The 25,574-nt window shown below is 43.2% G+C and overlaps 1 protein-coding gene across 1 annotated transcript; it reads left to right on the plus strand.

Moving 5' to 3' along the window:
- The first annotated feature begins 2,125 nt into the window (after window positions 1-2,125).
- EPHX1 (epoxide hydrolase 1) lies at window positions 2,126-24,869 on the plus strand. The gene is made up of 9 exons (XM_066316287.1): window positions 2,126-2,170; window positions 13,143-13,327; window positions 14,740-14,920; window positions 17,101-17,328; window positions 18,165-18,294; window positions 18,907-19,121; window positions 21,165-21,273; window positions 22,227-22,352; window positions 23,825-24,869. Exons 2-9 carry the CDS (start codon window positions 13,148-13,150, stop codon window positions 24,048-24,050), a joined length of 1,395 nt encoding a protein of 464 aa, XP_066172384.1. The 5' UTR covers window positions 2,126-2,170; window positions 13,143-13,147; the 3' UTR covers window positions 24,051-24,869.
- Window positions 24,870-25,574: the final 705 nt, after the last annotated feature.

Consider the following 25,574-nt stretch of genomic DNA (forward strand, 5'->3'; position numbering starts at 1 on the left):
TACTATTAAATGAATTGTCAATTTAAGAAGGTGGACACTCTCAAGAAAACATCTCTGCCAGAGGGATATCTCCACAACAGGGACCTTGAACTACCCTGTCCACTTCAAAAAAGGAAGAACTGGGAGGCCCTCAGTGGTAACAAGGTGCTTTCCTGGATGTCTGAGCACACTTGTTTTCAGAACATGGGCCAGCCTGGATAAAGTAGGACACTACCTCTTCAGCAAGTTACAGAGGCTGGAGTCACTAACTAGAGATTGGAATTGGCATCCTTATAACAAATAGAAGACAGAAGAAATGCATATTTTCATTAGTTAAACTAGTCAAATAGAGTATTGTGTTGGGTTTGGGTGGGGAAATTTTCTTTGCAGTGGCTGGTATGGGGCTATAGTTTGGATTCGTGCTGAAACCAGTGTCGGTAAGAGAGAGATGTTTTTGTTATTGTTTATCAGTGCTTGCACACAGCCAAGGCCTTTCCTGCTGCTCACCCCACCCAGCAGTGGACAGGCTGGGGGTGCACAAGGAGCTGGGAGGGGACAGGGCCAGGACAGCTGAGCCCCACTGACCAAAGGGCCATTCCACACCACAGGGGATTGTGCTCAGCATGTAAAGCTGGGGCAACAAGGAGAAAGGGGGGGACATTTGGGGTTACTGATTGCCCCAGTAACTGCTGTGTGTGATGGAGCCTTGCTTTCCAGGAGATGGCTGAAAACCTACCTGCCCATGGGAAACAGGGAATTCATTCCTTGTGTCGCTTTTCTCACATGTGCATCTTTTGCTTTTCCTCTTGAAGTGTCTTTATTTCCATCCAGGAGCTTTCTGACTTCTACTCCTCCAATTCTCACCCTGATTCTGCTGGTGGGGGAGTGAATGAGTGACTGGTACTTGGCTGCCAGCTGGGGTTAAACAGTGACAAGGATCTGTGTGGTAGCTGTAATACAGGGTTATGACCCTGGCGCACATCACAGTTGCATTTTTAACTTTCATCCTATAGAAGTTATGTTTACTATGAAATTCAACACAGTCTTATTTGTCTGTAAGTGAAATTCCTCTAGTCCTACAGAAGGAAGATGGACTGCTACTAATGCTTTTGATGTCTCAAGAAAAATAGTCCAGAGCAGTTTGTAAGGATAGATGCCCCAAAAGGGGTAGAACTCAGTCAGCACATTTGGTGCGGAAGAAGAAAACAACAAAAAAGGGCTAAACTAACTTACAGAACAGTTTAGGGACTTTTTGCCCTAAAGAAGACTGATTTTTACTTTAGGTACTATTGCTGCTCATAACAAGAATGTGAGAGCTGCACTAAGGGCTCTGAGCAAAGGACTGCTTGAGCAGACTGTGATGATTGGGCTGAGGAGGTTGAAAGATGTGAAAGAAATCTTTATCTGTGATCACAAGTCTGTCTGTTGGGACCCAAACAATCCAAACAGGAGCTGAGATGGTGGGGAGGTGATGAAAAAAGAAGATGGGATCTTAGGAGTGAAGTGATAGCTGAAAACTGAGATTGAAAGGAAAAACCTCAGAGACAATGAAGAATTTAATAATTGCTTGTGTGCTTTTCCTGGTGGCATGAGTTGCTGCGGCTTGACCTTCGGGGGCTTGTTTAGATCTCTCTGCAGAAGTTTGAAAGACAAGTCCTTGGAGAACACGAGTTCAGAGAACAAGCAGCCCTGTTCGGTGCATTTTCGGCGTTTTCCTCCTGTTGGGCACAGTCTTGTGCTCTTTCTCTAGCGTTCTGCTACCGCGAGCCCGGCCAGCAGCCGCTGGGGCAGCTCACAGGCGGTACCGCACAGCGGCTGCTGGCCGTGCCCTCGTTCTGCCGGGCAGCCGGGACCCAGCGTGTGCGGCCTCGGGAGCCCCAGCGCCCCTGGCCGTGCGGGCACAAAGCCACGCCGCCCTGCCCGCAGCGGAGCCTCCGTGCGCCGGGCAGAACCGCAGAACTGCAGAACTACAGAACTGCAGAACCACAGAACTGCAGAACTACAGAACCGCAGAACCGCAGAACTACAGAACCGCAGAACCGCAGAACTACAGAACCGCAGAACTACATCTCCCGGCGGGCTGCGGAGCCGGGGCACGGCCGGGCCGGGCCGGGGGCGGCCCCGGAGGCTCGGCAGGCTCCGGGAGGCGCCGGGAGCGCGGTGCCCGCCCCGCTCCGCCCCGGCCCGGCAGGTGAGAGCGGCGGGCGCGGTCCCGGGATGGGGGGACGCGGGGCGGAGGGACGGGCTCGGCTCGGGAAGTTCCCCGGAGGGATGTGAGCGGTGCCCCGGCAGGGAGAGGAGCTTCGGCTTCCCATGCAGTGAAGGGAACTACTTTTCCGAGCGGTTCCGTGTGTCCGAGCCCGCGGGCGCTGCGCCGTAAATGCCGGAGATGTAAAGAGTGCGCGGTGCTCCGCGGCCGCTGCTCCACGGATTCCTAACAATGGGAATTGTTCAAGTGTGAATATCGCAGTGGGCCGGCTGGGGACTTTGTGTCCATTTCGGGAACAGGAAGGCCCTAATCTGCATTCCTGGTAGGGGAGTGTATGCGGCATTCCCAACAGCTTGCTGGAGCCAGGGGTGCTTTTCCAGGGTAAGGTCCCTGATAAGCGGGACTTACCAGTGCTTATGGAAACAACAATTTTATTTAGAGTTCCTCGGGAATGTGGCCAGGATTCCTTGTTCAGTTAGAGTTAAGTGGCTTTAACTATTGGCATGTAAATGGTTTCGGTTTGGTTTATTTGCTTATCTCTAAATGGGGGTATGAAATTGAAGTTTTATTTATATATGGATAATTTTACCAGACCTGAAAATGGTTTGATTGAGTACTTTATGCATAATACCCTTCTCTGAACAAGCGTTTTAGGCATGAGAAGAACACCTTCTAAGTTTTATGCCTGTATTTTGTTGCATAACTGAACAATCTGCAAAGAGTAAGCAAATTATGCACTCTCTGCTCAAGCTGGGTTTAGTTTGTCAGAATTCAGTTGGAATTTTGATTGCCCAGGAGTGAAAGCATACCATTATCAAATGTATTGCTTAATTTTCCAACTCTATTGAGTTAGGCTGCTTTCTCTTCCCTTCTTTTCCTAGCCTAGCTTTATCTAATATAAGAGAAATTGCCCAGTAATTTTAGGTGAACCTACGAGATAGGATCAGTCTTAGAAGCCGATGTCTCAAAGTTACTCAGAGAGCTACAAAAGCAGGGTTCATATTTTGATTGGCACTACTCTTTGGAGATGCTGTGCTTCTCCCCTGAAGCGGATATTACTCCTGTTTGAAGCAAGCTAAAGCTGAGGCTTGAGTGCAAAGATTGCTAATGCTTGCTGAAAATCGATGGAAGATAGGCCCCAAAAGCAATTAAGCAGCTTTGAAAATCAATCCACAGTTGAAGCTGTCCAAGGACAGGGATTAGATCTTTGTCAGAGCTGAAGTCTTTGTGGGAAAGGTCCTGGCACAGTGTCAAGTTAATGGCTCTTTGTTCTACATCTTTTCCAGTCTGAAATCATATAAAAACTTGTGTGTGATTTGCTTAAACTCTGCTGGCTTGTTATTTTTCCCAGAGTTTGTTATTTTATTTCATGTGATTATAGCGTTGAAATAAATAATTTGAAATAGAGCACTGTTGGTAATAACCAGTGCAGCCAGAATCCACGTGCAATTGCTCAAATTGCAAGGGGCTGTATGAATTGCTCAAAATAGGTTTTGGATTACTGGGTGTTTTAAAAGGCTATTTTTTGCTCCCTGTTGATTTACTGCACTGTAAGTATTTGGTCATTCTGTAGGGCAATGCAACTCTTTTCAGCCTGTTTGTTAATCCAGGGTTTCGACAAAGATTTCAGACCTACCCAGTGTTTTTAGGCATAAAATGGCAATGTTTTAATCTTGTAAGCGCTGTGAAACAAACTCAGGCTCCTTAGTGGAAGGACCATTTTGTTCTGAGTAATTCAACAGGTAAATGAAACGGTTTGAGATTATAATTCTGGAATGGTAATACTCCCAGAAATTCTTGTTGCTTCAGTAATAGTTTGTCAGGTAATTTGTCAGTGGAGAAGTAGCAAAGCAGGGCTGAGGGTGGTAGATGAAGTGCAACTTATAGCTCTAGGCAGAGGAAATCGATTATCTTACATATTCCTATGCACATTTCTTGCATTATAGTTGGAGTATTCAAATTCTGTGGCCAGATGAGCAGAGGTAAAGCCTTACCTTTGTGGTAGAGTGTGCACTATTTCATCGAGCCTGCAAGAGTATTTTCTTCATGCCATACACAATCCCAGAACCAGGGCAGTGTTCTTTAAAGTGCAAGTTCCAAATGTGGCAAATAGATCTCTAATTACTGTATAAGTCCCTGAAGAAAAGTCACTTGGAAAGTAGAGCATCTTGCTTCTCTCTGAAGAGCTTTGGTCTGCTTGTAATTAATGTTGAAAATACTTTTTTCCCCTTCTGAATACTACTGCTGAAAAAGTCCTGGATTCTTCCTCTGAACACATTATTTTTAATTAAAAGCATAATTGTGTGTGCAAATGGGTATTTACATAAATAGTAAAGCACAAAACATCTTCTTCCAAAGTGGCATTTGCTTTAATATCTTGGTCATGCTAGACATGGCAGGATGGCTGACAGTGATTTGAATATACTGGGGTTTATGGTTTTCTGAAGCAGCATTATCAGTTTTATATACATTTAAGCACATTGTTGTTGATTAAATGCTTTCTGATTGGCAGGGCTGGGAATATTTTTGTGGGAATTGTGGTAGCCATACTTTGTTAGTTGTTCTTTTCAATAATGCGTCTGCCAGAATGAAGAGATGACCTGGGATCATGTTTATGGAGGGATCCTGCTGGATTAAAGAGCAGGAGCTGTTTGCTAGGTTTCCTCTCTGAAAAGTGAGCTGTTACCTAACATTCCTCCAGCTTTTTGTTTTTTGAAAGATTATTAGGTGTGATCCGTGGAACAAGAAAGGGCTCTGCAAACTTTTGGGTTTTGTTGTTCTTTCTTTGTCTCATGCAATTTTCCTCACATTTATTGGACCCAGCAGACAAATTTTGTTCCTCTTGTGAATTCTGTAGTGAAGACACATAACTCTTGCTCTCCCTGTTTGTTTTATATCTGCAGCCTGGGTGGGCCTTGCTGTCTGAAAGAAGATAAGTCTTCCTCTCAGGTAGAATGCCCATGTGTGATGAGTCAAAACCCAAGCTCTGTTGGAGGACCTAGCCCTCTTGGGTGCTTCATCAAGAGCGTTAATTGCTCTAATCTGGTGGGTATAGGTAGTGCACTTTTCTAGATGAAGGCCATGAATCCAACCAGAACTTAAATATTGTTATTGAGAGATAAAGTAGCAAGAATTGTTCTTGTTACATGTTTACTCTGGCACATCCTTTCGGTGTTGCAGTTATTTGACAGAAAATGATGACTACCATCTGTTCCCCTCCTCTGGCATCATTCAAAGTTCCTTTCCTCGTTGGGAGTGAAGTCTTCGTAGAGAGATAACAGGTTTTGATCTCTTCCTGTTTCCATAGTCACCTTTAATATTCTTTCTTCCTTTTACACTTACAGCTCTAGGCAAAATGAATTGATTATCTTATATATGATGTTGCACATTTCTTGCATTATACTGGGAGTATTCGGGTTTTGTGGTCAGGGAGTTTGGTGTCCTAGAAAAAGAAGGAAATCTGAAATCACAGATGAAGAGTCTCATCAAAGAAGTAAGAGGGAGTCGGACTTCATCGAGAAAGGAGGAATGGTGGCATCAAAGAAAAAGGAGGAAATGTGGAAAAGTTGGATGTCACAGAGGATTGAGATCATCTCACACTGAGGAAGGAGAGAGTCACACACAGGAAAGAGCGAGTCTGGTACCATGAAGGAAGAAAAGAATCTGGCATCAATGAGGAAGCAAGGAGTCTGGCATCGCAGAGGTGTGATGAATCTGGACATCTCAGAGGTAAGAGGGAGTGTGGCATCAGGATGGAAGAAGAGAGTGTCATCACTGAGGAAAGAAGAGAAGGATCTGTCATCATGGAGGTATGACAGAGTTGGACATCACAGGGGTAAGAGGGAATGGGGGTATCCTAGAGGAAGGAGGGAGCCTGGTGTCAAAGATTAAGGAGAGAGTCTGACATCACTGAGAAAGGAAGAAATCGTCATAGAGATAAGAGAGAGTCTGACATCACAGAGGAAAGAAATAATCTGATGTCATAGAAAAAAAGCAGGAAATCTTCACTAATGGAGGATGGAGTCTCAACCTAAATGTAAGAGGGAGACTGGTGCCCCAGAAGTAAGAGGAAGTCTGGCATCACAGGAGATGGAGATCGTCTTGCATCACAGAGGAAGGACGGAGTTTGGCATCTCAGAGGCTAGAGGGAGTCACATCATGGGGGAAGGAGCACATTTTCATTCATGCTGCCCTTACTACTTGGAGTCACGATCCTAATTTAAATTCACAATGTGCACCTCATCTGTCTTGTTGTTTGCCAGAAAATTCCTCTGGCAGTCTTTATATTCATCATTTCTATCTCCACACCTTCTTTTAACGGAAGGGTTGTCATGTACTTTGTTCTTACATACCTCAAAGTGCTTGCAATCTTTTATTTTTCCCCTCTAAAGCATCACATATACGTCAATTCTGCATGTTTTAATAATTAAAGGTTTCAGTAACACAGTTTTCTAACAGTGCTAATACTGTAAGCTTGTAAATCTGCTAGCTGAAAAGATCTTTCCCTCTCCTCTCTGATTCCATGAAAGAATCTTAAGAGACTTAGACTAATGGAAGATCCTGCAGTAAATAGGAGGTGACATGCTGAGCTGTACCACCAAGCAGTTTGGGATGAAAAAGTCTTATCTGGAGATCAGGGCAAGCAAAACATTGGCAGTAATACCATTGCAGGGAAGGAGGGTAACCTTTTACTATTCACTACTGGAGGATTTGGTGAAGCTAAAAATAGAGACCAAATTTGCCTTAGGTCTGAGGAACAATTACCTTGATCTGATTTCCTTATCTGTAATATCTCACTCTTTTGGCTCTTTTCCACCTCCTCTGTAAAATGCAGATGCTGGCATAGGACAAGGAGGTGAACCTTATTATTGCTAGTAACTCTAGTGGAAGGCAAAACAGAACCATGTGCTGTTCATAATTTCTTTCCAGACGCTAGAATGAAATGTTGAAGTAAAGCTCAAGATGTTGTTTGGACCCTGTTGGACTGTTTCATTTAGTTGGCTGGATAGTGGCTAAGAACTGTTTAAGAAAACTTGTTACTGGCATGGTATCCTTCCCTCTTTTAACTGGAAGATGGGATTTGAGAACTTTCAGTTGTTTTCACCCTCCATTGTATGCCAGGCTATTGTCACCTCTCTGCACCTGTGCAAAAACCTGTTCTTGCTGGGATTTGAGGGTCATTAAATAGAGTAAAGGCTGGATAGGATAAATAGGATAAAATCTTTGCATGATCTAACCTTAATGCATTATTATGGTAGTTCGAACAATTCTTTCACCCTTAATTATCATGACTGAACAGTGCTGATTTAAGAATCCTTTCGTGGCTTTTCTGTCTGCAGAGTCTTAAACAGAAATTACTGCAGATGGAGAGTGCATGTCCTTTCTCCTGAATCATGCACCCAGTCGTTAGATCACAATAATGGGCATCACACAGATCCCAAGCTGGATTCTGTCAGTTTGAGTTTATGTAGCCCAAAGACTTTTTTTAGACTCTTGAAAGGAGGTGGATTTGTTCAAGCATAATAGAAGCCAAACAAGGAAAATTGAGATAAACAAATCACGTTTTTAAGGAGCACAGAAGAATGTATGGGGCATGGCTTTGAAAGAGCAAGTAATGTTGCTTAAATATGTGTTCTTGTATACTGAGTTTCTTCCCCTTAAGAAAGTGGTATGCAGTATTTTAAATAATGATTGGGATATGAGCTTTGACTGGTCAGTGGTTACATAAATATGCTGCCCTTGGGTGAGGCAAAGTGGATAGCAGTGAATTTAGTCCCATACTACTTTTCTTTTATGCTTAGCTAGACAGAGTCTGTGTGCCTGTGGGTTCCCAGTGCAATACTGGAGCGTTAACAACGGATTGTAATTGTAGGGAAAACGAGGTGGGAATGTGTTGTGTAAGGTGCTCAACCACTCCGCTGGAATAATGTGCCTCGAAGGATAAGTGCTGTAAGTGCAAGTTCAGGGTGATGCACAGGGGTACCCCCAGAGCTGAAACTGTTGCTGGTTCCTGTTGTCCAAGGGACAAAACAGGTGAAGAGCTGCACTGGGGGAGCAGTGCCTTAGTGCCGTAGGTGTGAGGTGTTCCTCAGCAGGGTATCCCCAAACCTGTCTTGAGAGCACCATGCCCCACTCCTGGGGGAGGCCTGGGAGAGTGTGGTTTCACTGCTTTGGGGACGTGACCTCACTCCTTGCTTGGAGCCTTCTAATTAAGTTCCTTCTGTACTGGCTAATTTCTGATTGTGAACAGTCAAGAAAAAAAAAATTGTAAAATAGGATGATATCATCTCTTCCTGCTGTTTTGGAGATAGCATTGTGTGCCACCTCCCTGTGGCAATAAAAAATGTAAATGCTAAATTTCTTATCGAGACAAGCCAGAAACTCTGTTGGATTTGTATTTCCTGTCTTTGATTTGCTTTCCTGCGTAGGACGCTTTATTTCATCCGATGCCTGCCTCTCCTCCTCCCCTACAATGTTAATGTATCATTTCATGCTCACCTGGGAGATGTTATCACTTGTAGGCAAAGCAATTTCTGCGTTGCTAAGCTATTTTCAAGCTTGTCATAATGCTCCATAAACTACAGAAATAGGAAGATTTTCTTCTACAAGTACTTGATGGTTTTCTGTCTGCTTCTGGTGCCACATGATGGCGAGAATGTGATGCCTGGAGATGGTAGGACATAGACTGAGGGTGAAGCTGTGGGGGCTGTGCCATGTCTTAGTCCCTTTTAGGCTGAGGCAGTGCTCAAGGACCCTGTTACAGGTGCCATGAGTTTTTGAAGTCCTTCGGTGGGGTTGTTTTTCCTTCTGGTCTTGGGAAGAGTAACCTGCAATTGCTGCTCTTAGGGCAAACTGACGTGTAAACAAAGATGCTGCAGCAGAGAGAGGTCTTCTTGGTAAAGCCTGATGTGGGACTTTATGTAAGAGAACAAAAATAAACAGAAAAAATCACTTCTAAGTTGAGCTGTTATTTCTCCTGCAGAGTAATTATTAATCAATAAACCTCAGTGTGCCAAATGCTCTGAGCTCCCTCGCAGTGTGCTGGTAAACCAGTCTCAGAGAGAAAATGTTATTAACCCTAAGCCATGATTAACTGGGGCGTGTGTCTGAAAGCAACAGAGCTCTTGCTTCAGCCGTGCAGCAGCAGTTCAGCCCTGGCTTTGAGGGTTTGGTGGCACCCTCAAAGCTGTGGGTGTTGTGCATCATTCGTTGCAGCTGGGTTGTGTTTGGGCGTTTCCAGGTTAAGTTGAAGGCCTGCACAATTGCTTATTTCTCCAAAAACATGTTTCAGGTGGATTCTGATGCTGCAAGGCTAAGATGGATGGTTACTCATAGAAAGGAGAGGAGGGGGTTTACCATTAAGCTGTTTCATAGATGACATCTCTGAAAATAAAGAGCACTGTTCTGTGGGGCATCTCTTCCTGTGTATTGATGAAAAAGCAAGAGACAGGACATAGTTTTGATGTAAATAATAATTGCTCCATTCCTGTGGACCCCTTAGCTCTGATGTTAATGCACAGATAGGACAAATCAAAATGCAAAAAGGTCCTGAAGGCCAGGAGTGTTTCTAACAGGGAGCTGTAAGACACTGTAAGGAAGTTTGGGGGTTTTCTTGCAAACATATTTCTCAAGATGTGCTTGGTCTTCTTCAAGAGGAGCTTGGTTTTGGGCTATTTACTGGGCCCATTGTATTTCAACATTTTTCTTTCAAAACATGTTTTTAAAACAGCAAACCAAAAGCATTCCTCCTTGAACTCTTTAGGATAAAACTGCTGTCTAAGGTATTTAAGTGTTGTCTAAACAATATCCACCCTGGGATACAGCAAAGTCTTGGAGCCTAAGGACCATGGAAAAAATGGAAGTATTTCCTTCTAAGGTCTTGCCTTTGGTCACATAAAAAGAGGAAAAAGCCAAACCAAAACATGAGCTCCCTTTGAAGCCGTCGTTTATAAAGGACGCATGCCAATTCGGTTGCATCAAGAGACTTCAGACAATAAACCCACCAGCACTTTGTTGTTGACATCTCTTAAAACTGAGGGTAGAAAAGTGTTATTGTACCTGTTTGTCCTTCCACAACCATGGTGCTGTATTGCTGCATCATGGAACAAGTGTTACGGAGCTGATAACTTTCATTTCACCACAGATCTCAGCAGTGATTAGCAGAGGAAATTCTGGTGCAGATGCGTCACAAGTGAGGCTGCTTTGTGCTGCTCAAACAACACACAAGAGTTCCTGAGAAGCAGCTTGAATAGTGAACTTGGGAAATCACTGCTCTGAGTGGCCTCCTCTGGGCCCAGGCTGGAGCTGTTGGTAGGCACATGCTGCATCCCAGCAGCTCATCCCTCCCAAAACAATCCCCTTGAGTGAACTGGGACAAGTTAAAATACTGGTGACGCACTTGGTCCTTCCCTTCCTGGGCACTCACAGAAAAATGTGACACAATTGGAGCTCTGGGCCCCCTGTTCATTATAATCGGGAATTTTACAAGCACTTTCAAGGGAACAGGGAGAGACTGAATACAGAGAGTCTCTCTGTTAGCAAAAAATAATCCAACCTGTATCAGAGGCAACTTCTTCCACGTCAGGATGACATCTTGTGCAAATCAATTTGTCACCACCCCAACTATCTGCGGTAGAAGACAGGATTTTTTGTGAGACCTGAAGCTGATTTTGGCACTTACTAGTGGATGGTAAACAAGCTCATCCTCAACTCTGTTTGGAATTCACTGTAAAAATGGGCGTGTGTTCTTTCCACACGCGGTCCAGGGCAAATGCAAAATACACACATTTGCTCTCACTCTCTCCCCAGGTCTTCTGCTGCAAAATTTCTGCTTTTTTGAGTGTTCATGAGAGCAGATAGGAGAGAGCAGAAATGGTTCTCTAGCTCTGGGTACTCCAGTGCCTTAGGACACGAGGGTTTCTGGTTGAGGTTCTGCTCCTGGGCAGAGCAGCTGGGTGTTGGGTGCTGTGCCTGTGTCACTGTGCTGGCAGGGGCCATGGTGCTGATGCAGCAGAGGCAGGAGAAAGAGAGCTCTGTTTTTGGAGGTAGCCCAGCCTGAACAAGGGGGCTGGCGCTGACAGCAGCGCTTCTGTTTGTCAGGGGGCTTTGTAAACAGGTGGGAGTTGGCCAAGAGTTTGGATTTTCCCCTGTGGTGTTTACACAGTTATGGTGGTGAGCCTTTCTAGTCTAGACATGGCCCGAGTTGTGTTGTGATTTCAGGGAAGTTGCTGTTTTTCTCCATGAGGGCTTAGAGTAGAAATGTTATAAAATGCTGTGGTAGGTATCATTTCTGTGTAAAGTGCTCTGAGGTTTCTAGAAGCCCCTCCAGTTCTGCTTTGCAGTAAAATTTAATTGTGCTCAGGATGCTCCTAAACTGCATTGGTTTGTGTGCTGAGGCAAGCTGAAATTGGATAAACTTTTTAATTCTGGGCTAAGTTATGGCCTGGGTGTTGTAAAGGTGGGAAAAGAGTGTAGCCTTGCCCTCCAGGTAACATTGTGAAGAAAAACAAGCAGTGAAACAAATAAATCAAGTTTTTTCAGGGCCTATCATTCCCAATAGTTCCAGCCTCTGAGGATTCAGGCACTTCCAAGGCTGTAGCACTTGAATGTGTGAAAAATAGGGGGTTTTTTTTTGGTAGCTTGTTCAGTCTGCACAATGCCTGGCTTCTGTACAACTGTTTTAATGGGTGCTTATCTTGACTTATTTATTTATTGTCAGACATTAGAAAATTAAACTTAAAAGGTTTACTAAAACATGTCCTGTCATATAAAGTCTTAAACAATTTAATTCAGTTTCATTCCTCCTCTAATCCTATGAATTCCTGTTAACTTGTGTTAAAATTCCTGTTTTGATTCAGGAGTAAATTTGGTGCATTCTGATGACTCTTTGAGCCATTCCAGAGCATCGAATTACTCTGCAGCAGCAAAACCAACAAAACCTTCTGGCTCTAGAGAGAATGAAGATGTTCTGGGTCATAAACAATCCTTGCCCTACAGAAGTTTTGAAATACTTGATGTCTTAGCAATTCCCCAGCAAATGAGTGTTTGAAGCACAACATTCTTTAAAACTATGCATTAAAATGATGACAGTTCTGTTTCCCAAACCACCTTGCAAACGTTTCTTACACTTACAGGCATGCTTGAGAATATTAAAGACGAGTCTAAATGTTGCGGCACATAACAGTCCAAAAATATTCAAAATGGATTTTTTTTTTTGTTTTTTGTTGGGGTGTTCTGTTTGACAGAAGCACAGCAGCCCTGCATCTGGGTTATGTGCTGTGAAATCAGGTTGTTCTGCACCTTGACAGAATTTGTCACTTGGCAATGTGATCACATTTTAGAGCATGGGCTTTTTTCCTCTTTAAAACAGTTCACAAGGAGAAGGAAAGGGAAGGTCTGACTACCCTTTGCGCTGCTGTTCAAAGGTTGTGCAAATATATCCCTGTTCTGCTTCCTGGCTGACTGAGAGGTAAAAGGGGCTGCCCTCATGCTGTTCGCTTTTTATTCTGTGTATATGTCTTGTTTTTCTTTCCCTCCGAATCTACAGCAGTAGATGTGTAAGCCTTGCTGAAGAGATGCTCTGCCTTGGGATTTGTGGGGAATCTAGGCCTTCAGAGGAAAAGAAAGCATTAAATGTGAATTACATAATTGTAATTATTGAGTTAGGTTATATTTATGTTATATTTACATTATAATGAGTATTTAATTGCCACATAATCTCTTTACTTGCTTCGACTTCTGTTTTTATTAGGTGCCTTTTATTTAAAACAATTCTTCCTCATTTGAGTAGTTTCAAACATTCTATTTCAGAAATTTCACAGTAGTATCGATATCATGTGAGTGCCAGAACATCCTGTAGCTGGAATCCTGTCTAAAAAGGGAAAAGTCTTCACAAAGAATGTGTGTCTCACTGAGCTGATTGGGCTCACCAGAGAATTCTGTTCTTTTCTTGCAGGCATTATGCTGCTCGAGGTGTTCCTGGTCCTGGGGACACTCCTCGTCTACTTCTTATTCTCTAAGAAGAAAGAGGAGACTCTGCCCTTCAAAGATGGGTGGTGGGGCAGGGGACAAAAGCCTGTGACTAAAGAAGACTCAAGTATTCGGCCATTTAAGGTGGAGACTACAGAGGAAGAGCTGAGTGTAAGCAAATCTCTGTGCTGGGGGAGGGAAGGAAGAAATGGCCAAATAGATGCAGAACGTGTTTAGAGGTAATTTTTAAATTGAACTAACAGAGTGCCAGTGATGTCCAGGTCTTGGGGGAAGGGATTTTTCAGTATTTCAGAAGATATGTATGAATAGGCAGATATCACTGTATAATTTTGTTCTCAGCTGGCTCTTGCATGATTGCTGGTAAAGAAACCTACTCTGCAAAGCCTAATAAACATAAAAATCATATTACAGATTACTCAACTCTGTTTTTCTGTTTGTGCATTTTCCTCAGTTTGTGTAGACCAGAATAAGAACAATGTCTTTTTTTCCCCCTTTCTTTCCAAAGCAATTACAAATACCTCATTTTCTTGACTGCTTTATGTTTGCAGCTGTGTTGGATGCTGATTCTTCTGTAATTAATAGTCTACTTTGGTCAAACACTAAATTACTGTGGTAATTACAGTAAACACATACGTTGCAGAATTTGTTGGATAGAAAGATTTTGATTGTGTGTGTTTAAGCCTGGGATTGAACGATTTCATAGATCTTTGTGGAGTCATGGTTCAAACAATACTCATGGGATTGCTCATATTATTAATTTATAATAGATTCCTAATTTCTCAGCAAGGCCTGGGTTTTTTAACACTTTGATTGCCCTTCTGAGTAATATCAAGGGACATTGGTCTCCATTATGTTTACCCCTTACACTGCAGACACTAAAATGGATAATTTCTAACTTAAAAATGATTGAGCAGGATTAGATTTACAGACCTGCCTTTCAGCTACTCTATGGTTCTGTTGGCAGTAGGAAGGAGCTCTTGGCTGTCCTTCCCTGCTGAGCGATTTTGGAGTGATCTTGCAATATCACCAACATCCCCTGTATCCCTGAAGTGCAGTGGGAAGGTGACTGTCATTGTTATTCCACACTGGCAAACTTTAATTTCAGTCTAGTTTCACCAACTTTCTGTCTGTGCAAAATCCTTCTGAATGTTTCCTGGTGAAGACCTCCCACCACTGGGTTTGGGAAGGAAAGCAAAGGTTTGGGCCAGGTCCATGCATTGACTGTGAGGAAAGTACCCTGGGAAGGCAGCAAGACTTACCCTTGGAAGCCACAGCAGTGCCAGCAGAGCATCTTGCCCTCTGTGGTTCTCAGCCTGGCAGACAGGTTAGGCAGCCCTGCAGAACAAAGGCTGACAACAGCTGGGAATGGAAGAGGAAGGAGGCCATCTGGAGGAGGAAAACAACAGGAACAGCTGATGGAGCATCAGCAAAAGGCACAGGTGTCTAATTAGAGACGTTATTTCCATTGTTCTTGTTTCACGTGGGAATAACTAGAAACTATACACAGCCCAAGACAGCAGACACAAGTGCTTTTAACGTCTCGTCTCTCTTTTTCCCTGTAGGATTTATTTAGGAGACTTGACCAGGCTCGATTTACTGAGCCACTGGAGAACAGTTGCTTCCATTATGGAATGAACTTGGTGCATCTCAGGAAGGTTGTGTCCTACTGGAAAAACCAGTTCAATTGGAAGAAACAAGTTGAAATCCTCAACAAGTACCCACAATTCAAAACAAAGATCCAAGGTTTGTAGATTTCCCCCTTAAAATAAAAGCAGCAACAGGTAAATTTGTCTGCAAGGGAGCTGGGTGGGAAGAAGGCTCTGGATGTACCACAGGGCCTTCCCTCCCTGGCTGCCATAGTCTGGATCATTGGCATCACTGCTGAAGGAGCAGGGAACTCCTTCATTGTAACTGAAGCCTTTAGGACAAGGAATGACAAATGGAATTCCCTGTGCGTGAGCGGGCTGTCAGCTGCTGTTAGCAGGAGCCAAGCACGGGTGTTTGGAAGCAGAAGTGGATCCTAAGATGTACACATGTTCCCTGCCTCACATGCAGTCATGCACAAACTCCCACAGATGTCTCGTCATGCTCTGTGGGGCTGCCCAGCTGCTGCTGTCACAGCGAAGCCATCAGCCTGGCAGCCCTCCTCAGCTGGGCACGGTGTCCCTGCCTGGCAGGGCAGATGTGCTCTGCTGCACCTCTTCAAGCATTCCCAGGCCTAGGAATGCACATTCCCCTGGGGTTGATGTGCTGCCAGGTGTGAGGGAATGGTTTCTTTTCATCCACAGTGCACTGCACCTTTCCAAAGAGTTCTTTCAAGACAAGTTCTGCTGGTGCTGGAGCTTGGTCAGACTGGGCTTTTAAAAATGCCTGATTTAGGGTGGTGCTTGGGTCCAGCTGTAGATCTAGAGCACAGCAGGCAATTGTCTCACTTGATGGCAAAATTCAACCTTAACAGAGTATTTTGTTATGTTTTTAGTTTTTTACTTGCACCCGTAATTGCATGTTATTTCAAATGGTGCAGTTTGCCATAATATTTTAAATGGATTGGGGACACTAAATGGTGCTGTATAGTGGTTAGAGCTTAAGGCATTTATTTAGGTGATGGTTAGTGCTGGAGAAGATAAAACCAGAAAGCCTTCCCTTAAAAATGAAGAAAAAAGCACCATTTGAGACAAGAAAGGGAGAAGCAGCTAAGGACAATGCACTATGTATAGCAATGGGAAGGGAGATTTCTGTGTTGGGAGAGATCACAGAGAGGAGATATGAAAAGACAAGGTCAAACATGCTGTGTATCAGATTCCTACCTTCTGTCATCACTTGAAAGCTTTTCAGAGAATACAGAGATTCACAGAAGTGTCAAGGATGGGGAAATCTCAAGTCAGTGGAAGACGGTGGGATTGCTGGTGAACTGGAGTTGATATGAGTAAAATATGAAACGAGGCATTCAGGCTCTGCTGGGAACAAATTCCTGTTTCCTGGAAAATGAAGCCCTGAGTTAGTTTGAGGAAGAGCAGCTCACCTGAAGCAGGTAGTGCCATTCTGTGTGAAGCTTTCCTGCTGGAAAGAATCAAAATGGGAACCACACTGCAGATTTTACCTTTTACTGAACAAGCAGGAGACTGGTACTAACTAGAACATAGGTTCCTGGTTTTGCTTACTCGCTTAGCGATACTGAAAGCTTTGGGCAAAAGATAGGAAAGAACAAAAATGAACACTTTAATTCTCTTTTAGCAAGGCATAAAATCCTCAATTTGGCATGATTGATTTATCAGCAGTTAAGATGTGTGAGATGATTACAGGAGGCTTCCACAGACAGAATACTTAGTGAAGGCTTTAAAAATTCTTTTTTTTGTGTGTAGGATTTAGAGTCAGTGGCTGGCGACAGAAGCCAGACGTTCAAATGGAAAGTAAGGCATGCACAAAATGAGGAAAGTGACTCATGCCCCCAAACAAACAGCTGCAAGTTGTGATGGATTCTCTATCTCTTGGTGCCTTCAAGGTGCAGTTGTAGGCCTTTCAGGAAGAAAAATCTCTGGCTGACTGAAGCCTATCCTGTGCCATGTAGGGACTATTTGGGTAAAATTTAAGGGCACTTGGACTAAATGATGTAATTGTCTCCTCTGCCTGTAAGCTGTGTGAGTCACTGTGTTACCGTTGGTAGATTGCTTCACTTCTATGTCTTAATTTGCCAATTTATTTTAAAACAGAAATAGCCAACCTCATTTGGCTGCTGTGATACTTAATTACCCATTATAAAGTACTTTAAGGTCCTTGGATAAATGTATCCAGAGAGGTGCAGGATGTTTGCAGGCTCACCGAAAAACAGGACTGGAGAAAAGCTTTATTCATAATCTGCTCTGTGATTAGTTTCAGTGTCATGGTAAATTTGGGCGTGCTAATTAATGATTTTATTTTTACAGGCATTGATATCCATTTTGTTCACGTAAAGCCTCCTCGTTTGCCTGAAGGCCAGGCTGCAAAACCACTATTAATGGTTCATGGTTGGCCTGGCTCATTTTACGAGTTTTACAAAATTATCCCTCTCCTGACGGATCCTGCGAGCCACGGCCTCGGTGACGAGCACATTTTTGAAGTCATTTGCCCATCTATCCCTGGTTATGGTTTCTCAGAAGCACCCCACAAAAAAGGTATGACACAGGAGAAGAAACTGAGCCCCCACGAGCCCAGTCTCACAGTGAGGCAGCCTCTGTTAGCAGAACAGCAACTCGTGTTACACACTTCTTGTTTTCCCACTGAGGAAACAGAGATCCTGAGTGTTGTGTGGGAGGAGGGAGATAAGGGGGTGACTTTGGGTGACATCACTGGCTAGTTTCTGGGGCAATGTGTAGATAATTTAAAAAGAACCATTAAAAGCTATGAAGTGACAACTCAAGAGTAGTAATTGCTTCCATGAATTGTCTGTGAGTGAGCAGGCAGGGTAAATTTAATTTATTACTGTTCCTTTTGGGGGCTTTGCATCCATATTTGGCAGCCTCCATATTTGTACAAGTGGATGAGAAGGAAGAGTTGAAACAAAGCAGTTCATGTATCCACATGGCAGATTGCAGCCAATACCTGCTTTCTCAGCTTGAGCTCTGAGTTATACAAACACAAGCTGCAGCAAATTGGAGCAAGGTAGTGTTTAAAGTGATCCTGAGTTTAGTATTTATTTGCATGTACAAGTGAATAATGTGGGGAAGGTTGGGTTTGCTTTTCTCTGCTTCCCTGGCTACCATTTTCATGGTCAGTGTTCAGAGCAGTGGAAAGGTTGGCAGCAAAGGCTGCAGTTTGTCCTTCTCATGGTTTCTGCTTGGTCTCTACTCTTGGATGCTGAGCAAGGGCTTCCATAGAGTCAGACAAGGAGAAATGGACTTGTAGTGTTTGAGGAACTTGAATGTTGGCCTTGATGTGGAGAATCAGTGCTGCAGGGTCAGAAGAGTGGATGGGATTAATGCAACAGAAGTGTTCTTTTCTTTTCATGCAGACTTCAATTCCGTGAGTGCTGCTTCTGTTTTTTGTGAATTGATGCTCAGACTGGGATTCAATGAGTTCTACACCCAGGGTGGTGACTGGGGCTGGCTCATCTGCACCAACCTGGCCCAGATAGCTCCTAAGTGAGTACCCCCTTGGTGCAGCTGGTTTACTCTGTGAATAGTTATTTCCTGTGCACTTGGGAGTTCCTGCCCAAATCCTCAATGTGTAGTTTCTTTCTTTGATGCTCAGTGTTAAGCAAAGATCCAAAATTACATACCTTAGTTTATATTAAATGTTTTTTCTTTTAAACAGTTGTGCAGTAGTTTTGTAGTGGCCTTGCTGAGGTCTGAGGTGGGACAAGTACTTGCAGAGAAGGAAAAGGAGGAATTGTGGCTTAGTGCCCTGGAGTGTGTGCTGATTACTGACAGTTGACCCTTTGACTTGTCATTTTTGTGTGAAAGGCCACACTGCAAAGGGCAGCTGAGGTCATGAGGCTGGAATTCAAGTATGTTCATTTTTGTTAATAACATTTTAAATGTTACTGGTCTCAGCACCAAGCCTGGCAGAGTTCAAGAAGCATTTGGACAACGCTCTCAGGCACATGGTGTGATTTTTGGGGCTGTCCTGTGAGTCCAGGAGCTGGACTTTGGTGATCCCTGTAGGTCCCTTCCAACTCAGGATATTCTGTGATTCTAAATACAACAACTTTGAACTTTTGTTAACTTGTGGGTTTTTTTTGTTTTTGTCTTTAGCCACGTGAAAGGTCTCCATTTAAATATGGTCTCAGTTTCGAAGCTGGGACTCACTCAGCTGCTCTCCATCCTGCTGGGCCGGTACTTCCCAGGGCTCTTTGGATTCCAGGATGAGGATGTCAGGAGGATGTTCCCCTTCTTGAAAAAAGGCCTCTACAGGATCTTGTCTGAGTCTGGCTATGCTCACATACAGGCTACAAAGCCGGATACTGTTGGTAAAACAAACAAAAATAACTCACAACCTTTTTTGAGTTCGGAATACTTCAGTCTCTTCACTTTAATTGAACTTTCAGAGAAACAAAATGTCCTGCTTAAAATATGCAGAAAATAATTTTTTTTTTGCAGTGTATCTGCGCATCCAAACTGAGCATGCTTCAAGTGCCACTGACCTCATTTTCCAGTTTTCATAAATAAAATAGATTGTTTAATATTTTTCCACTTCTATTATCACTGGGGACTGTAATACCATTTCAAATGCAGCTCTGCTGAGAGCAAAAGATAATTTTTTTCTCAGAGAATGGATCACATTCAAATAATGTAAACTACAAGAAGCTTTTAGCTGTCTCAGCACACAATGTAGCTTATTTATTATAGCGATAAGTAATACCTGAGAAATAAAATCAAATTTACTTTTTACTCATTGTTCTGAATCACTTGCAGACTTCCAAGGGAAAAAAAATGTAGCTATGAATGTTCTTTTTAGATGAGCTAGTCACTCAGATGGTTTAACTACTTTATCTATCTGAGTATTAAGTGTTTCTATTTTAAAAACATCTTTTGTGACTGAATTGGACAACTGAGTCAAGAGTACTGACTACATTTTAGTTTGGTGGAGCAGCAATTCACTGATGGATTTTATTAAAAACATAGCTTAGGGAAATATTTCTTAATGGTTTTCCATAAGCTTACCTACAGAGGCAGGTATGTTCTTAAAATGTGTAGGCAAAAGGATAATTGTATGGATTTAAAATAATTTTGCTTCCGTTAAGTCTTGGTTTCTAAAAATTGCCAGTCATTCATGTTTTAGGAAAGAGAGAGAAGCTGATATCTGAAAGATGCCTAAGCCATACTCCTTCTCAGTCAGAAATTCTGGCTGATTCTTGTCCTCACCAGTCATGTATGGTCTCTCAGAGCAGACTGTGCAGACTAGGAACCAGCAGCCAGTTCATCCTTTGGGAGCTGGAGCATTTCTGCAGTTCTCCAAAAGACAAAGAAGAGAGGAGCAGGGCAGTGGCAGGTTCCTGAAAGGAGAAAAACACTGAAGAAATTTCTGGCAGAAATGCCTGCATTCCAAGTACTCTGAGGACCAGTGTCAGTTTTTCCTCTATGTAAACCGATGCACTCTACTCACAGTGAGCAGATGAGAACAGGCTATTGCTTGTCATGTCCAGCACATCTGTAAAGTGCTCAACAGAACTTTTCCAAACACTTGCCATTTCAGTTATCAATAGTAGTTGCTTAATAATTGAAATTCCACTGCCATGTTTAAATAGTGATCACTGATGAAATTGTGCCAGCTGCAGTGTTAGGCATGTTCCTGGAAGGCTGGGTTGCATGGGTGAAACTTCAAATACATTGCTGCTCCTTGGAAACAGCTTTTTCTCATGTTTTACTGAGAAGCTGGGACAGTTTATGGTCCCTGTATTTCACAGCACTAGGATGTGTGATCGAAGTTCCAAGTGCAGGTGTCTTCTTTCTGTCCAAGAAAAGCAAACCTTAAAATCCATGTGAAGGCTTGTTCTACATGAAAGCAGTTTGCTATTGCAAATTCAGAAGATAGACTGTTTAGTAGAGCCTTGCTGTTCCTTAATGACTTTCTAATAATCCTTAAAATGTTTTTGCTGTTAGATAATGCTGTAAATCCTCCTGGTCATGTGTAGGCATGTGGGGTTTGACTCTGTAATGCTGTTTAATACATGACAACTTCCAGATTAATGGAAGCAAACCCTCCTTGGCACATAGAGCTTAATCTTATTAGCTTACCAGAAAAAAAGGAGAGCCAGCAGAAATCCAATACTGTTACATCAGTTCAAAAATCGTTCAGTGTGAGCTAATGTGGAGCCTGCTCATTTGCAGATACTTTCAGTTTATGATTTGGCATTAAATGGCTCCAACTCATTGTACTATTTTTTTAAGAAAGCAGCTGATGGAACAGCTTTGTAAAGTTACATCCCCTGTGTTATAACAGGCGGCTTCTGTAACACTCTGAGTTCTGTAGTTGGATATCATTCATAGTTAATTTTTCTCCTCCTTTACAGGCTGTGGTTTGAATGACTCTCCTGTGGGATTGGCTGCATACATCTTGGAGAAGTTTTCTTCATGGACTGATATGGAATTTCAGAATCTAGAGGATGGAGGACTAGAGAGGTAAGCCCTTCCTCTCCTGCCATTTTAGATGAGGTGACTAAGCCCAGAGTCACAGCTGAAGAGGTTTGTCTGAAGTGGTCCCCCTCACACCTCAGCGCGCCTGTAGTGACCACAGCTGGTGCAAGGGCTGCACTCCAGCACACAGAGAGGCAAACAGGAGGCTGATGGATTCCCTTCACTTCAATCTCCTAGAAGAGAAATATACCCTGCAACTCCTGGATATTAAAAACTGACTCATTAGAACACAAAATCCAAAAGTTTAACCCACATTAAGATGCTGGCAACTCATGATTCATTGTAATACTAACAATTAACTCTGTGAATTGCCTTTGGATTGATTGTTACTACTTCATCTACCCACCATTTGCTAATAAAGGATTATGTCTAGTGTGCAGCAGAAATCAGAGCTGAAATCCCTTTTGAGAACTACCTGGCAGGAATGAAGAGAGGGAGCATGCTATGGAAAGGCCCAGTGGCAGCAGATTTGCATGGAATGTTTGCACTGCATACAGCTTATAATTAATTTTATATGAAACATGCACTGTTTACAGCACATGTTGGTGTGTGAGGGCTCTGTTGAAGGTTCACAGTAGCATTTCAGATTATCATTAATAAATGGCACAAGCTGTTGCATGTGCTGTTCTGCTCCCACCCTCCCAGTCTGTGGACAGGAGAAACAGCCATGCTGGAGCATAAGGTGCTTGTTGGAATCTGCCTTCTGTGTAGGAGTCAAAATGTGACTTCCTAGTTTGTGTCTGAAAGACTTTAGCATCCTTAATTGGTCACTGGCAGACAGAGGAGGAGTAATAAGTTTACCTCTCTACTCTTAACCACTATTTTTGTCCTGAACTTTTTTTTCCCCCTTACCAGGAAACCAAAGTCAAGTCCCTGCTAAAGTGATGCAAATCAGTTTTCAGTTCTAATTAAACAATCTCTTGGGCTTGCCTCTTCAGGAAGTTCAGCCTGGATGATCTGCTCACCAACATCATGATCTACTGGGTGTCAGGCTGCATTGTCTCCTCCATGCGTTTCTACAAAGAAAACTTGCAGAAGGGGATAGGCACACAGAAACATGAAAAGTAAGTGTGGCTTCTTCTCTTTAAATATTTTGCCCTGATATTAATTTTACAGTTGCATGCCTTACAGATTCTTGAATGCTGAGGAAAAATACTGTTCTATCACAATATTCCTCTGCAAGACAGACCAGGTAGTTGATGTACTGTGCTGGGAAAAGACGGTGCTTAGGTAGGAATCCTGAGCCATCAGAGGAGATCTGACTGGAGGCACTGCTTGAGGGCCTCCCATTCATGGTGTATCCATCTACTTCCCGATTTTATTTCAGTTCCTAAAGCAGCCTGTGGCTGAGTCAGGCAGTCAGTTTTCTTAATTTAGTTGGTTGTACTTTTAGTACTTTTCTGGACACACTTTGATTGTTTCTGCAAAAAAGCTTAAGTCCTTCCTTTGGAAGCAACTTCAGCCTGCTGTCAAACTGCATCATGCAGGAGTCAGTGAGACTGATGTGCCTGCTGTTGCTCAGACTTTTCAGACAGCAGCTTGGTTGTGTGTACTTGTGTCAGCTTGAGTATGAGTGAAGGCTTAAACCTGCCCTGAGGTATTTGCAACCACAGCTTAGTGCCATGGTATTTATTTAGCTGTGAAATGATGCTCCCAGGAAGCTGACTCAGTTCCTGAAGCCGTTGTGGCTATGCTGTGGGCAGTATCTTGCTCTGGTTCTGCCTGCATGAGATGAGCTGTGTGAACTTCTATGTGCCTAAAGGAGAGAGTCTCAGAGTCCTGTATAGAATTCTGACCTCAGGCTTCCAGTGGTTATGTGCCCAACGCTTTTTGTGTCTACATTTTAAAGTCTGTCACTTCTGACAATGCAGCTTATGTATAGGAATATTTAAACCTAGAAAATGTGGCTGTTACATCAAGCACAGATCATTCACACCCCTCAAATCCAGTTGCCTTCTTACACTTCCTAATGTGCAGAATGTTTTGTAGTGTGCATTTGTGCCAGTTAAAAGCAAGAGCTATTTTACAAGGTATAGTCTCACATATAGAAATGTTGCTTCTGAACTAGTCTAGATTATTAATATCCCTCTCTTCTCTCCCCCTATGAAGTAATTCTTCTCCTGCCTACCCTCCAGTTGTCCTACCAGGCTTAGCATATTTGAGTGGTTATCTTTGTAAATCTCTTTCCAGCTCTTATCAAATTGTGTGCTTGCCCCTCAAACTGAGCTCTGTTTGCAGCAAGAGGAAATTTGCTGCCCACCACTTCCTAGGGCTCTCCTCTCCCTTTCTATGCTTCTGAGCCTCGTGTCCTGGATCCCTTGCAAAATTGCCTTAATATCATTGCAAAAAACCCCCCAAACAAGGAGTTTTTTCCCTCAGGAATTAGAGTGTTGTCTCCAGTTTTAGGATCTGGAAGTCAAATTTTTAATGCCTAACAAGGGTGTGCCCAACTGTTTAGGAACATTTCCTTGGTATTTTTGATTCGTTGCAGATTTAAGTGTTTGGAAGATTACAGTAATTCTCTCTCCTCTCTCAGGCTCACAGTACAGGTACCCACTGGCATTGCCTCCTTCCCTAATGAAATCCTGCACATACCCCAGGCTTGGGCCAAGAAGAAATACACCAACATCGTCTCCTTCCACTTCATGCCTCGAGGTGGCCATTTCGCAGCTTTTGAGGAACCTGAACTTCTTGCTAAAGATATTCTGCAATTTGTTGACAAAGTAGAAAAAGAGCAACTCTGGAAAAAGAAAGGGGAATAACTTCCCCAGGAAGTTAAACAGCAGGGTAATTACTTTTAGCTTAGCTCATGTACAGGGCTTACTAAGTCTACTGTAATCCATGGAATTAGATCTTACTGTTGACCAGATGTGAGCAAGGACAGAAAAAAAAAATGCAGTGTATCTCCATGAGATACTGCCATGGGGACCAACAGATTTTGGGTTGGGCTTTTTTTGTGTTCAGCTAGGCTAAGAAAGTAGCATGAGGAGTACCTGTGTATCTTCTAAAGCTTGTTCTGTAGTATTGTTGACTCTTGCTTTGAGATTGAAAAATAGACCTTACAACTACTACGTACTAACTGTCCCTAGTAACAGTTTAATTGTTATGAAAGGCTCTTCTTTTTCATGGTAGCAGTAAAATTTGAGTTGCCGTGAGTATGAAGTTCCTCACATAAAAAGTGGGGAGCAACCTGGCAGGACTTAATTTGCATGAGTGCATCAATTAGCATTGATCCACAGAACCTTTAAACTGCCTTCTGCTGGCTGTCTTTCTCTTCCAGCCTGGGCTGTAAAGCAGTTCCCTGGCTGTGAAGAAGCTGGACTGCCCTGTGCCAGGCTCCTGGGATATGTGAGGAGCACTTGAAACACACAGGTGCCTGTAGCTCAGTCCAGGAGGAGGGGCTGGGTAAGAGTAACTACAGCCCCAGTTACTTCTGCACTCAATTCATGCTCTTAACTTAAATTATAGCCCTAGGTAGGCTCAACACACTGTGGCTTTGCACTGCTTTGGCAGGGTATTGCAAGTACCTCTTAGTAAAGAATAAAAATCTAATTCAAAATTAAAAGAAAAAGTGCATTCAATTTCTGAATAACTCCTGTGCTATTCTTTTAATTATTTTAACAACTGAGATTTTGCTTGGTACTAGCTGAGAGAAACATCAGTTCAGAATCTATCCATTCTGTACTGCATCTGTCACAAAGGTCAGATTGAAGGCAAACTGCTCAAAGAAAATTGAAGGGCCCTATGGCTTTACTAGCTCCTGTCCCTAGTGTGTGCAGCTGAGCTTCAAACAGGTCTTAAACCGTCTCCAGATGACTGATTTCAGTGTGGTTTTTTTCTCCAGTCACTTCTGATGTCCTTCTCTACTTCTGAAAGCACAGGGAAATACAATCTATCAATAACACTTGCATGGATTAGTATTATTTCACAATATTAAGTGAAATGGAAGCTAAGATCAGAAGCTCAGCAGATCCATGCTCCATGCCACAAGGCTTTAGACTCAAACCACATGCATGGTATGCTTGTTTCACAGCAGGCAAGTGGACTCTCCTGCTGGGCACATTCAAATCCTAATGCTGAAAGTCACCACCAACCCTGACAGAAAATCATTATGGCAGATGGGCTGTGGACCAGCCTGGATCGCTTTTCTGAGCAGAAGTGAGACCTCTTGCTCCCTTTCCTCTGCCTGCTGCACCTGGGTGCCAGTAGAGTAAGGCAGAGGAGCTCTCATGTCTCCCCTGGAGATTTGATCCTCTAGCTGTTCTTGAGTTCTTTAAGACAGCTAC

Source organism: Sylvia atricapilla, chromosome 3 (genome assembly GCF_009819655.1).
Source record: "Sylvia atricapilla isolate bSylAtr1 chromosome 3, bSylAtr1.pri, whole genome shotgun sequence".
Classification (NCBI taxonomy): domain Eukaryota; kingdom Metazoa; phylum Chordata; class Aves; order Passeriformes; family Sylviidae; genus Sylvia; species Sylvia atricapilla.